Source organism: Salvelinus namaycush, chromosome 14 (assembly GCF_016432855.1).
Source record: "Salvelinus namaycush isolate Seneca chromosome 14, SaNama_1.0, whole genome shotgun sequence".
Lineage (NCBI taxonomy): Eukaryota > Metazoa > Chordata > Actinopteri > Salmoniformes > Salmonidae > Salvelinus > Salvelinus namaycush.
In genome coordinates this window covers 9,498,779-9,513,297 of record NC_052320.1, presented here as the reverse complement: position 1 = coordinate 9,513,297, position 14,519 = coordinate 9,498,779, and the positions used below count along the sequence as shown (strand labels likewise).

General features: G+C 45.6%; 1 protein-coding gene and 1 non-coding gene across 3 annotated transcripts in view; one reads left to right on the top strand and one right to left on the bottom strand.

Annotated features, from left to right (window-relative positions):
• The first annotated feature begins 835 nt into the window (after positions 1–835).
• The window catches only part of LOC120059103 (ATP-dependent 6-phosphofructokinase, muscle type-like), a 29,212-nt gene continuing 15,528 nt past the window's right edge, over positions 836–14,519 (top strand). Inside the window, exons 1-12 of one of the 2 annotated variants that reach the window (XM_039007911.1) lie at positions 836–939; positions 1,262–1,339; positions 3,000–3,189; positions 3,557–3,722; positions 3,860–4,013; positions 5,355–5,450; positions 5,656–5,748; positions 10,948–11,073; positions 11,190–11,254; positions 11,356–11,419; positions 12,122–12,268; positions 12,565–12,635. In XM_039007911.1, coding sequence (XP_038863839.1) covers positions 841–939; positions 1,262–1,339; positions 3,000–3,189; positions 3,557–3,722; positions 3,860–4,013; positions 5,355–5,450; positions 5,656–5,748; positions 10,948–11,073; positions 11,190–11,254; positions 11,356–11,419; positions 12,122–12,268; positions 12,565–12,635 — 1,349 coding nt within the window. In that variant the 5' untranslated portion in view covers positions 836–840. Of the gene's footprint in view, positions 940–1,261; positions 1,340–1,813; positions 1,919–2,999; positions 3,190–3,556; positions 3,723–3,859; positions 4,014–5,354; positions 5,451–5,655; positions 5,749–10,947; positions 11,074–11,189; positions 11,255–11,355; positions 11,420–12,121; positions 12,269–12,564; positions 12,636–14,519 lie in introns of those variants that run through there. The other variant, XM_039007912.1, reaches the window with a different exon arrangement.
• Positions 2,564–2,620, bottom strand: LOC120059634. The gene has a single exon (XR_005478158.1). It is a non-coding gene; the product is annotated as a U7 small nuclear RNA (small nuclear RNA).

Sequence of the window (14,519 nt, the reverse complement as noted above, 5' to 3'; positions counted from 1 at the left end):
GGCTGCGACAGATCCAGAGTCTCTGGTGGCACAGCTAGCACTGCGATGCAGTGCCTTAGACCACTGCGCCATCCGGGATGCCCTGTCATACCTTGTCAGTCCACTAGGGACATTTATCTCATGTAAGTGTGTATGTCTATTCTGTGTCATTATTGAGTTAGTTAATTAATAAATTATTAAATCAATTTGTGTAGTACTGAATATTCAGAAGGGCTAGTGTTCTTGCGGATCCAAGGATTATGCGACGTTCAGAATGAGACTGATGAGGTAATCATTCATAATTGACTGTTATTGAGGGAAGAGATATCTGTATATCTTTAGAGTTTAAGTTGGGAAATAGTAACTCGTTAAACAACTTTTCCCGTGGTGCCCCAAATTCCTAATGAATTAATTGTTACGTGATTAATTTAATCAAGTAACAATTAAATGTAGTTCATTTATAAAATAAATAACAGTTATCAGATTAATGATAGTCACGTCACAACAGATGACAACCCTGAATCCAAACGTAATCTTGATTGTAAACTTGATTAAGTATTAATGTTAGCATTGGTGAAACGAGTTGTTTTACGCCATAACTACTGTTCTGCCAATGTGAGCTGTGTGTGTGTGTGTGTGTGTGTGTGTGTGTGTGTGTGTGTGTGTGTGTGTGTGTGTGTGTGTGTGTGTGTGTGTGTGTGTGTGTGTGTGTGTGTGTGTGTGTGTGTCACTGTGAACTTTGACAAGCTATTCTTTTTTGTGCAGTGCATTGACCCTCAGGGCAACGCTTTACTGGAAGGTGTAAGGGCTTTATAACTTGTTATATGCATATACGAGCCTTCAGTCAGTCCTGAAAACCCCATGTTTGTCTGTCTGTGTCTCTCAGGTATGAACGCGGCTGTGAGGGCCACAGTCAGAGTTGGTCTCTACACTGGAGCCAAAGTCTACTTTGTTCATGAGGTAAAGACATGCAGTAGAATAGAATACAATCACAATCACAGTTCTGTGATTCAAGTTTATACACTTGATAATGTGTTGTCTATCATTGCTGATCACCCAAAGTATAGTGTCTTCTACTATTAATTCATTCCTGATCTGACTGAAGGTTTAAGAAATTCACAGCCCAAAAATAGATTATATCACATACCACATAGAGAGCAAAGTTGTGTCGCTGCAGTAGCATGCTGTTGTCTCCCATCTCAGAAGGCAGTGTTCCTCGTGTGTGGGTGAAACCACGTTGAAGATAATAGTTTGTATTTGTGTTGATGATGTGTGTCTCCAGGGTTACCAGGGTCTGGTGGACGGAGGAGACAACATCAAACTGGCCACATGGGAGAGTGTGTCCATGATGCTGCAACTGGTGAGTCCTGTTATCAGACTCTCACAACCACTGATGCCAATACAGGAGTCAGGACACAACTGTCATAAACTGCCACTGTCTAGAGAGGGTATTACAGGCCCATAAACTGCCACTGTCTAGAGAGGGTATTACAGGCCCATAAACTGCCACTGTCTAGAGAGGGTATTACAGTAAATGAATGACAAGAAACCAAGAGTTCTGCTTTGTTTGAATATTAGAGACAGATACAGACTCACAACCAAGAGTGTTCATAGATGGTGATGATGATGACGATGATGCCTACTGTAACTAAGAGAGAACAGGGGTCGGCTCCAGTAACACAAACTGACCTCTGCGCACACAGAGTATTTGGATTGAGTCGGGACCTGGCCAGGTGCCATGGGAAGATCAAAGCAGGGTGTGATTACAGAGCTGCTCTTTCCTGATAGCCTGACATATTCTCAGTAACAGAAGACAGTGTTCAAACCGACCTAATGTTGAGGGCAGGACGAGATGCAAGATTCACACGCATCACTGAATAGCGTATAATGACATATTAAGAAAAATCCTTGATGTTTCGGCCATTGGGCCTTCACTGTAGTATGTACAAATAACTGTAGTATAATTACTGTAGTAAAAGAAAACTTGTAATACTATATTAATTAATGTCGAGTTTTGCAGACTGTACTATACTGCAGTATTTCATGTAGTGTTTTGCAGACTGTACTATACTGCAGTATTTTATGTAGTTTTTTGCAGACTGTACTATACTGCAGTATTTTATGTAGTGTTTTGCAGACTGTACTATACCATAGTATTTACTGTAGTTTTTTGCAGACTGTACTATACCATAGTATTTTATGTAGTTTTTTGCAGACTGTACTATACCATAGTATTTTATGTAGTGTTTTGCAGACTGTACTATACCATAGTATTTTATGTAGTGTTTTGCAGACTGTACTATACCATAGTATTTTATGTAGTGTTTTGCAGACTGTACTATACCATAGTATTTTATGTAGTGTTTTGCAGACTGTATTATACCATAGTATTTTATGTCGTGTTTTGCAGACTGTACTATACCATAGTATTTTATGTAGTGTTTTGCAGACTGTACTATACCATAGTATTTTATGTAGTGTTTTGCAGACTGTACTATACCATAGTATTTGCTGTAGTGTTTTTGAGGACATTACTGTAGTATTTACTGTAGTGTTTTGGTTTTGTTATATTTGACATAGAAGTGGTGGCTTCCTCCTTCAGGAAACCTACTGGAGAAATACTAAAAGAACACGTTTTCTTTAGCTAGCAGGCAGGCAGGCAGGCAGGCAGGCAGGCAGGCGGGCAGGCAGGCGGGCAGTTCAGGGCTTCTGCTCTTTTCTATAACCTGTAGGAACACAAAATATTGTCTATACTTGCCATGTAGGTTTCTCACTTATGCGTGACAGATTGCTATATGGGGGAGGGGAATTTGCAGGGTATATACAAATTAAATACTGTAGTATTTACTATAGTTTAAAAGTGTAGTGTTTTTACAAATAATACTTTAGTATTTACTATAGTTTAAAAAGTGTAGTGTTTTTACATATAATACTTTAGTATTTACTATAGTATTCTACAGTATTGCACCAGTCTGAGGGACTTTGTCTTTCTTCTGATTCAATGAGTGTCTCTCTACCAGGGGGGCACGGTCATCGGCAGTGCCCGCTGCATGGACTTCAGAGCCAGGGAGGGCCGCATGAAGGCTGCCCTGAACTTGGTCAAGCTGGGTATCACCAACCTGTGTGTGATCGGGGGTGACGGTAGTCTAACCGGAGCTAACCAGTTCAGGACGGAGTGGTCCACTCTGCTGGTCGACCTGGTCAAAGCCGGTAAGGCTGACAAACCCCACGGGGACCATGGAAAACACCTAAGAACTGGGAAGGGTCACAATAAAATCTACGTCCACATGGAAACACTTCATTGAAATTGGATAGTTCATTGAAATTGGATAGTTCATTGAAATTGGATAGTTCATTGAAATTGGATAGTTCATTGAAAGTACAAAATGCTTCTTTATTATTAAGACCCAATGCAGGGTTTATTTAGTTAACCACTGATGCAGTTTCAGCATTCTTTGTCATTTATTTTTACCATAAAACAATTTGAGCGATCCCAGATACACCAGATAGCCTGGCTACATTGGTGGAATTGCTGTTGAATATAACTGACAGAAGTGTGGGACTTCTCTGTCTCCAGGTAAGATCAGTGATGACGAGGCCAAGACGTCGTCCCACCTCAACATAGTTGGCATGGTGGGTTCTATCGACAATGACTTCTGTGGCACAGACATGACCATCGGGACAGACTCCGCCCTCCACCGCATCATAGAGGTGGTGGATGCCATCACCACGACCGCACAGAGGTGAGGAGAGGAGAGGTCATCGCTGTCACACGTTTGCAGCCGTGCGCTCATGCATACAGACGCCCGCACACACTGTTTCTGTTGTCTCTTTGGCACCTGGTTTATAACAAAGAGGTTTCCTCTGTTGTTCTCTTCAGTCACCAGAGGACCTTTATCCTGGAGGTGATGGGTAGACACTGTGGCTACCTGGCCCTGGTGACTGCTCTGGCTTGCGGTGCTGACTGGGTGTTCATCCCAGAGATGCCCCCAGATGAGGGATGGGAGGGGCATCTGTGCAGAAGACTGTCTGATGTATGTTTACAATCACAGACAGACTGACACTAGCCTTCTGGACAGGATTCTCCTCTTCTCTTCTCTACTCTTCTTCTCTTCTCTACTCTTCTCATCTTCTCCTCTTCTCTACGCTTCTTCTCTTCTCCTCTTCTCCTATTCTCTACTCTTCTTCTCTTCTCCTCTTCTCCTATTCTCTACTCTTCTTCTCTTCTCCTCTTCTCTACGCTTCTTCTCTTCTCCTCTTCTCCTATTCTCTACTCTTCTTCTCTTCTCCTCTTCTCCTATTCTCTACTCTTCTTCTCTTCTCCTCTTCTCCTATTCTCTACTCTTCTTCTCTTCTCCTCTTCTCCTATTCTCTACTCTTCTTCTCTTCTCCTATTCTCTACTCTTCTTCTCTTCTCCTCTTCTCCTCTTCTCCTCTTCTCCTATTCTCTACTCTTCTTCTCTTCTCCTCTTCTCCTATTCTCTACTCTTCTTCTCTTCTCCTATTCTCTACTCTTCTTCTCTTCTCCTCTTCTCCTCTTCTCCTCTTCTCCTATTCTCTACTCTTCTTCTCTTCTCCTCTTCTCCTATTCTCTACTATTCTTCTCTTCTCCTCTTCTCCTATTCTCTACTATTCTTCTCTTCTCCTCTTCTCCTATTCTCTACTATTCTTCTCTTCTCCTCTTCTCCTATTCTCTACTATTCTTCTCTTCTCCTCTTCTCTCCTCTTCTCTTCTCATCTTCTTCTCCTCTTCTCTACTCTTCTTCTCTTCTCCACTTCTCCTATTCTCTACTATTCTTCTATTCTTCTCTTCTCCTCTTCTCCTCTTCTCCTATTCTCTACTATTCTTCTCTTCTCCTCTTCTCTCCTCTTCTTCTACTCTTCTCCTCTTCTCCTATTCTCTACTCTTCTTCTCTTCTCCTCTTCTCCTATTCTCTACTATTCTTCACTTCTCCTCTTCTCACCTCTTCTCTCCTCTTCTTCTACTCTTCTCCTCTTCTCCTATTCTCTACTCTTCTTCTCTTCTCCTCTTCTCCTATTCTCTACTATTCTTCACTTCTCCTCTTCTCTCCTCTTCTTATCCTCTTCTCCTCTTCTTCTCCTCTTCTCTCCTCTTCTTATCCTCTTCTCCTCTTCTCTACTCTTCTCTCCTCTTCTTCTCCTCTTCTCTACTCTTCTTCGCTTCTTCTTCTTCTCTTCTTCTCCTCTTCTTCTTCTCCTCTTCTTCTTCTCCTCTTATTCTCTTATTTTCTATTTTCTTCTCCATATTGAAGTACTTTTTAAATACAACACATTACACCACAATCTTTCATTCCAGTTATCTGTTTCCACCCTTGGTACCTAATCACCAAGCTGACGTCTTGTGTCTCTGACAGCAAAGGGCCAGAGGATGTCGTCTGAATGTGATCATTGTGGCAGAGGGAGCTATGGGCAGAGATGGAAAACCCATCGGCTCTGAAGACATCAAGAAGGTCAGCAAGCTCTCCCTCATATTACTGTACCTAGCAGTTCAAAACCATTTGCTTGTTTGTTAAGACCTCTTTTAGAGTAGTCTCGTCCATTTCCCAAATATTACCTCAGAGTTAAAGCACTAATATTCTACTGCGTTATCTACCAGGGTTTGAATAAGGTTAAACTGTCAGTTGCTAGCAGCTCTCTGTGTGTTCACGTTTGTAGTTGGTGGAGAAGAATTTGGGCTTTGACACCCGTACCACTGTCCTGGGACACGTGCAGAGAGGCGGTACCCCCTCCGCCTTCGACAGAATCCTGGTAGGGTCTCTGTCTCTCTTTCTCTATTTCACCCTGTCTCTTTCACCCTCTCTCTCTCTCTCTCTCTCTCTCTTTCTCTCTCTTTATGCGTATGAGCAAAAGCATGTCTGACTGTGTAATGTGATGTGCATGTGCGTGTAATGGTGTGTAAGTGTGTGTGTGTGTTCTTCCCAATCCCCATTGCAGCAGGATTTGTGTGGAGGCTCTGTTGGTGTGTGTGTGTCTCTCTAACCCTGGTGTGTTGTGATTGTGTCTGACTGTGGTATCTCTCCAACGACGGTGTGTTGTGATTGTGTCTGACTGTGGTGTCTCTCTAACGACGGTGTGTTGTGATTGTGTCTGACTGTGGTGTCGCTCTAACGACGGTGTGTTGTGATTGTGTCTGACTGTGGTGTCTCTCTAACCCTGGTGTGTTGTGATTGTGTCTGACTGTGGTGTCTCTCTAACGACGGTGTGTTGTGATTGTGTCTGACTGTGGTGTCTCTCTAACGACGGTGTGTTGTGATTGTGTCTGACTGTGGTGTCGCTCTAACGACGGTGTGTTGTGATTGTGTCTGACTGTGGTGTCTCTCTAACCCTGGTGTGTTGTGATTGTGTCTGACTGTGGTGTCTCTCTAATCCTGGTGTGTTGTGATTGTGTCTGACTGTGGTGTCTCTCTAACGACGGTGTGTTGTGATTGTGTCTGACTGTGGTGTCTCTCTAATCCTGGTGTGTTGTGATTGTGTCTGACTGTGGTGTCTCTCTAACGACGGTGTGTTGTGGTTGTGTCTGACTGTGGTGTCTCTCTAACCCTGGTGTGTTGTGATTGTGTCTGACTGTGGTGTCTCTCTAATCCTGGTGTGTTGTGATTGTGTCTGACTGTGGTGTCTCTCTAACGACGGTGTGTTGTGATTGTGTCTGACTGTGGTGTCGCTCTAACGACGGTGTGTTGTGATTGTGTCTGACTGTGGTGTCTCTCTAACCCTGGTGTGTTGTGATTGTGTCTGACTGTGGTGTCTCTCTAACCCTGGTGTGTTGTGATTGTGTCTGACTGTGGTGTCTCTCTAACCCTGGTGTGTTGTGATTGTGTCTGACTGTGGTGTCGCTCTAACGACGGTGTGTTGTGATTGTGTCTGACTGTGGTGTCGCTCTAACCCTGGTGTGTTGTGATTGTGTCTGACTGTGGTGTCGCTCTAACGACGGTGTGTTGTGATTGTGTCTGACTGTGGTGTCTCTCCAACGACGGTGTGTTGTGATTGTGTCTGACTGTGGTGTCTCTCTAACCCTGGTGTGTTGTGATTGTGTCTGACTGTGGTGTCTCTCTAACGACGGTGTGTTGTGATTGTGTCTGACTGTGGTGTCGCTCTAACGACGGTGTGTTGTGATTGTGTCTGACTGTGGTGTCTCTCTAACCCTGGTGTGTTGTGATTGTGTCTGACTGTGGTGTCTCTCTAACCCTGGTGTGTTGTGATTGTGTCTGACTGTGGTGTCTCTCTAACGACGGTGTGTTGTGATTGTGTCTGACTGTGGTGTCGCTCTAACCCTGGTGTGTTGTGATTGTGTCTGACTGTGGTGTCGCTCTAACGACGGTGTGTTGTGATTGTGTCTGACTGTGGTGTCTCTCTAACGACGGTGTGTTGTGATTGTGTCTGACTGTGGTGTCTCTCTAACCCTGGTGTGTTGTGATTGTGTCTGACTGTGGTGTCTCTCTAACCCTGGTGTGTTGTGATTGTGTCTGACTGTGGTGTCGCTCTAACGACGGTGTGTTGTGATTGTGTCTGACTGTGGTGTCTCTCTAACCCTGGTGTGTTGTGATTGTGTCTGACTGTGGTGTCTCTCTAACCCTGGTGTGTTGTGATTGTGTCTGACTGTGGTGTCGCTCTAACGACGGTGTGTTGTGATTGTGTCTGACTGTGGTGTCTCTCTAACCCTGGTGTGTTGTGATTGTGTCTGACTGTGGTGTCGCTCTAACGACGGTGTGTTGTGATTGTGTCTGACTGTGGTGTCGCTCTAACCCTGGTGTGTTGTGATTGTGTCTGACTGTGGTGTCTCTCTAACCCTGGTGTGTTGTGATTGTGTCTGACTGTGGTGTCTCTCTAACCCTGGTGTGTTGTGATTGTGTCTGACTGTGGTGTCTCTCTAACCCTGGTGTGTTGTGATTGTGTCTGACTGTGGTGTCTCTCTAACCCTGGTGTGTTGTGATTGTGTCTGACTGTGGTGTCTCTCTAACGACGGTGTGTTGTGGTTGTGTCTGACTGTGGTGTCTCTCTAACCCTGGTGTGTTGTGGTTGTGTCTGACTGTGGTGTCTCTCTAACCCTGGTGTGTTGTGATTGTGTCTGACTGTGGTGTCGCTCTAACGACGGTGTGTTGTGATTGTGTCTGACTGTGGTGTCTCTCTAACGACGGTGTGTTGTGGTTGTGTCTGACTGTGGTGTCTCTCTAACCCTGGTGTGTTGTGATTGTGTCTGACTGTGGTGTCTCTCTAATCCTGGTGTGTTGTGATTGTGTCTGACTGTGGTGTCTCTCTAACGACGGTGTGTTGTGATTGTGTCTGACTGTGGTGTCTCTCTAACGACGGTGTGTTGTGATTGTGTCTGACTGTGGTGTCGCTCTAACGACGGTGTGTTGTGATTGTGTCTGACTGTGGTGTCGCTCTAACCCTGGTGTGTTGTGATTGTGTCTGACTGTGGTGTCGCTCTAACGACGGTGTGTTGTGATTGTGTCTGACTGTGGTGTCTCTCTAACCCTGGTGTGTTGTGATTGTGTCTGACTGTGGTGTCGCTCTAACGACGGTGTGTTGTGATTGTGTCTGACTGTGGTGTCGCTCTAACCCTGGTGTGTTGTGATTGTGTCTGACTGTGGTGTCGCTCTAACGACGGTGTGTTGTGATTGTGTCTGACTGTGGTGTCGCTCTAACCCTGGTGTGTTGTGATTGTGTCTGACTGTGGTGTCGCTCTAACGACGGTGTGTTGTGATTGTGTCTGACTGTGGTGTCTCTCCAACGACGGTGTGTTGTGATTGTGTCTGACTGTGGTGTCTCTCTAACGACGGTGTGTTGTGATTGTGTCTGACTGTGGTGTCGCTCTAACGACGGTGTGTTGTGATTGTGTCTGACTGTGGTGTCTCTCTAACGACGGTGTGTTGTGATTGTGTCTGACTGTGGTGTCTCTCTAACCCTGGTGTGTTGTGATTGTGTCTGACTGTGGTGTCTCTCTAACCCTGGTGTGTTGTGATTGTGTCTGACTGTGGTGTCTCTCTAACCCTGGTGTGTTGTGATTGTGTCTGACTGTGGTGTCTCTCTAACCCTGGTGTGTTGTGATTGTGTCTGACTGTGGTGTCTCTCTAATCCTGGTGTGTTGTGATTGTGTCTGACTGTGGTGTCTCTCTAACCCTGGTGTGTTGTGATTGTGTCTGACTGTGGTGTCTCTCTAACCCTGGTGTGTTGTGATTGTGTCTGACTGTGGTGTCTCTCTAACCCTGGTGTGTTGTGATTGTGTCTGACTGTGGTGTCTCTCTAATCCTGGTGTGTTGTGATTGTGTCTGACTGTGGTGTCTCTCTAACCCTGGTGTGTTGTGATTGTGTCTGACTGTGGTGTCTCTCTAACCCTGGTGTGTTGTGATTGTGTCTGACTGTGGTGTCTCTCTAACCCTGGTGTGTTGTGATTGTGTCTGACTGTGGTGTCTCTCTAACGACGGTGTGTTGTGATTGTGTCTGACTGTGGTGTCTCTCTAACCCTGGTGTGTTGTGATTGTGTCTGACTGTGGTGTCGCTCTAACGACGGTGTGTTGTGATTGTGTCTGACTGTGGTGTCTCTCTAACGACGGTGTGTTGTGATTGTGTCTGACTGTGGTGTCTCTCTAACCCTGGTGTGTTGTGATTGTGTCTGACTGTGGTGTCTCTCTAACCCTGGTGTGTTGTGATTGTGTCTGACTGTGGTGTCGCTCTAACGACGGTGTGTTGTGATTGTGTCTGACTGTGGTGTCTCTCTAACGACGGTGTGTTGTGATTGTGTCTGACTGTGGTGTCGCTCTAACGACGGTGTGTTGTGATTGTGTCTGACTGTGGTGTCGCTCTAACCCTGGTGTGTTGTGATTGTGTCTGACTGTGGTGTCTCTCTAACCCTGGTGTGTTGTGATTGTGTCTGACTGTGGTGTCTCTCTAACCCTGGTGTGTTGTGATTGTGTCTGACTGTGGTGTCTCTCTAACCCTGGTGTGTTGTGATTGTGTCTGACTGTGGTGTCTCTCTAACCCTGGTGTGTTGTGATTGTGTCTGACTGTGGTGTCTCTCTAACCCTGGTGTGTTGTGATTGTGTCTGACTGTGGTGTCTCTCCAACGACGGTGTGTTGTGATTGTGTCTGACTGTGGTGTCTCTCTAACCCTGGTGTGTTGTGATTGTGTCTGACTGTGGTGTCTCTCTAACCCTGGTGTGTTGTGATTGTGTCTGACTGTGGTGTCTCTCTAACCCTGGTGTGTTGTGATTGTGTCTGACTGTGGTGTCTCTCCAACGACGGTGTGTTGTGATTGTGTCTGACTGTGGTGTCTCTCTAACGACGGTGTGTTGTGATTGTGTCTGACTGTGGTGTCTCTCTAACCCTGGTGTGTTGTGGTTGTGTCTGACTGTGGTGTCTCTCTAACCCTGGTGTGTTGTGATTGTGTCTGACTGTGGTGTCTCTCTAACCCTGGTGTGTTGTGATTGTGTCTGACTGTGGTGTCTCTCTAACCCTGGTGTGTTGTGATTGTGTCTGACTGTGGTGTCTCTCTAACCCTGGTGTGTTGTGATTGTGTCTGACTGTGGTGTCTCTCTAACGATGGTGTGTTGTGATTGTGTCTGACTGTGGTGTCTCTCTAACCCTGGTGTGTTGTGATTGTGTCTGACTGTGGTGTCTCTCTAATCCTGGTGTGTTGTGATTGTGTCTGACTGTGGTGTCTCTCTAACCCTGGTGTGTTGTGATTGTGTCTGACTGTGGTGTCTCTCTAACCCTGGTGTGTTGTGATTGTGTCTGACTGTGGTGTCTCTCTAACCCTGGTGTGTTGTGATTGTGTCTGACTGTGGTGTCTCTCTAATCCTGGTGTGTTGTGATTGTGTCTGACTGTGGTGTCTCTCTAACCCTGGTGTGTTGTGATTGTGTCTGACTGTGGTGTCTCTCTAACCCTGGTGTGTTGTGATTGTGTCTGACTGTGGTGTCTCTCTAACCCTGGTGTGTGTTCTCCCCCAGGGCAGCAGGATGGGTGTGGAGGCTGTGATGGCCCTGTTGGAGGCCACTCCAGAGACCCCGGCCTGTGTGGTCAGTCTGTCCGGTAACCAGGCTGTCAGGCTGCCCCTCATGGAATGTGTCCAAGTGGTCAGTATCAGTAACTAAGCCCCATCAACTGTTGTATGTGTGCCATTCTAATGGGTTCACCTATATCTGAGCACTCCCCCCCCCCCCCCCCCCCCTCTCTCTCTCTGTCTCCTCAGACTAAGGATGTGACTACTGCCATGGCTGAGAATAGATGGGAGGATGCTATCAAGCTCAGAGGAAAGTAAGAACTCTAGCCTACTTTTACCACTCTTGCAATGTCTTCACTGTTACTGAAACTACTCAGTCGGATGTTACATCACTGTTTTTGTTGGCCCTGTCCAGGAGCTTTGAAAACAACTGGAACACATACAAGATGCTAGCCCACATCAACCCTCCAGATACCAAGGTGAGGGACAACACCTACACAATTAACACATGAGTTGCATTAAATTAGTTACAAAACGAGAGCACTAACAGATCAATATGTCACCATTCTCTCCTCTCCTCTCCTCCTCTCTTCTTCTCTCCCCTTCTCTCCACCTCCACCTCTCCTCTCACCTTCTCTCCTCTCCCGTTCTCTCCACCTCTTCTCGCCTCTTCTCACCTCTCCCCCTGTCTCCACCTATCCTCTCCTCTTCACCTCTCCTCTCCTCTCCTCCCCTCCTCTCCCTTTCTCTCCTCCTCTTCTCCACAACTTCTTTCCTCTTCTCTCCACCTCTCCTCTCCTCTCCCCTTCTCTCCTCCTCTTCTCTACCTCTTCTTTCCCCTTCTCTCCTCCTCCACTTCTCCTCTCACCTTCTCTCCACCTCCACCTATCCTCTTCTCTCCACCTATCCTCTCCTCTCCCCTTCTCTCCACCACTTCTCTCCTCTTCTCTCCACCTATCCTCTCCTCTCCCCTTCTCTCCACCACTTCTCTCCTCTTCTCTCCACCTATCCTCTCCTCTCCCCTTCTCTCCACCACTTCTCTCCTCTTCTCTCCACCTATCCTCTCCTCTCCCCTCTCCACCATTTCTCTCCTCTTCTCTCCACTCCTCTTCTCTCCACCTCTCCTCTCCACCTCTCCTCTTCTTTCCACCTCTCCCCTTTTCTCCACCTCTCCCCTCCAGAGCAACATTAATGTGGCCATAGTTAACGTCGGTGCCCCCTGTGCTGGTATGAATGCTGCCGTGCGTTCTGCAGTGAGGATTGGAATCATTCAGGGACACAATATGCTGGCCGTTCATGACGGGTTTGAGGGTCTCGCTCACGGAAATGTACGTACACATTACTAACTATGCACTGCACACTACGCAGAGCCCATTCGTCTCAGCCTAAACTCCTCTTTTGATCAGGGCCTGTACTCATAAAGCGTCTCAGAGTAGGAGTGCTGATCTAGGATCAGGTCCCTTTTGTCCATTTAATCCTATACATTATGGTATATAAGGCTGGGATGCTTTGTGATTACAGAACCAGGTCATCTATAATCTAAAGATAGAACAAGGCCTGGTACAGTAACTCTTGTCCAGTGAAGCTTGAAACCTCTGACCCCTGATCTTTACCCCTTGACCAGATTGAGCCCATCACCTGGACAGGAGTGTCAGGCTGGACTGGGAAGGGAGGCTCTGAGTTGGGCACCAAGAGGTATTACATCATATCTCTTTTACTACTCAGTTTGTATTGTCAACTGGGGTGGAACCAATGATTTATATATACACTAGATGACTGACAGGTGTCTTGTTTTGAAGCCACTGCGCCTCCATCTTGGCATTGCCTACCATAGTAAAAAATTATATCTGTACTTGTTTTTACCATGTTTATTCTATTACAGACACCTTAATGCATACCTTTAAATTATTTTATGCGAGCTAAACATAAAAATACAAATGAAAAATAATATATTAAAACATTTTCCTTGTAGTATAATATTTTGAAAGTACTAATGTTACTGTCCCCACTTCAACAAAAAAAAAGATTTTGTCCTTGAAACGTTTCATTGAAATAGAGCTAGCCAGCTTGTAGTCCTAAAACACATTTATAAGTTACCTCTGTTTTGTTCAGACATCCTAATGGCAAAATTGAATGTGGAAAGAATTGTGGTTTTGAAAATAAGGTCTGAGGTTAACACAGGCTTAGGAGATCTTCTATGTTTTGTTCTATTAGATAATAGCAATCAGTTAACATGACCTTTATGATGCCTTTATGTGATGTATGTGTTTTTTATTACTATGTACACTACCAGTCAAAAGTTTTAGAACACCTACTCAATCAAGGGTTTTCTTTATTTTACTATTTTCTACATTGTAGAATAATAGTGAAGACATCAAAACTATGAAATAATACATATGGAATCATGTAGGAACCAAAAAAGTGTTTAAAAAATCAAAATATATTTTATATTTGAGATTCTTCAAAGTAGCCACTTTTTGCCTTGATGACAGCTTTGCACACTCTTGGCATTCTCTCAACCAGCTTCACCTGAAATGCTTTTCCAACAGTCTTGAAGGAGTTCCCACATATGCTGAGCACTTGTTGTCTGCTTTTCCTTGACTCTGCGGTCCAATTCATCCCTGTAACGGTTCTCCTCTTCCTCTTCATCCGAAGAGGAGGAGCAGGGATTAAACCAAAATGCAGCGTCTTGAGTTGACATGATTTATTTAAAGAAAAGACGAAAACACGAACTTCACTATAAACTAACAAAACAACAAACGGAGTAGACAGACCTGGACGACGAACTTACATTAAACACGAAGAACGCATGAACAGGAAAACTGACTACATAAAAGAACGAACGTACAAACAAACCTAGACAGTCCCGTATGGTGCAACAAACACTGACACAGGAAACAACCACCCACAAACAAACAGTGTGAAAACACCTACCTTAATATGACTCTCAATCAGAGGAAATGAAAAACACCTGCCTCTAATTGAGAGCCATATTAGGTCACCCTTTAAACCAACATAGAAACAGAAAACATAGACTGCCCACCCAAACTCACGTCCTGACCAACTAACACATACAAAACTAACAGAAAACAGGTCAGGAACGTGACATAACCCCCCCCTCAAGGTGCGAACTCCGGGCGCACCAGCACAAAGTCTAGGGGAGGGTCTGGGTGGGCATCTGACCACGGTGGTGGCTCAGGCTCTGGGCGAGGTCCCCACCCCACCATAGTCAATCCCAGCTTACTTCTCCCCCTCAGAATGACCACCCTCCTATTCCACCCACCTAATAGAAGAGGCAACACCAAAATAAGGGACAGCTCCGGGACAAGGTAGCTCAGGACAGAGAGGTAGGTCAGGATAGAGAGGTAGCTCAAGATAGAGAGGTAGCTCAGGATAGAGAGGTAGCTCAGGATAGAGAGGTAGCTCCGGACTGAAGGGCAGCTCCGGACAGAGAGACAGCTCTGGACTGAGTGGCAGTTCTGGATACATGGCAGCTCTGGACGCTCATGACTAGCTGACGGCTCTGGACGCTCATGGCTGGCTGACGGCTCTGGACGCTCATGGCTGGCTGACGGCTCT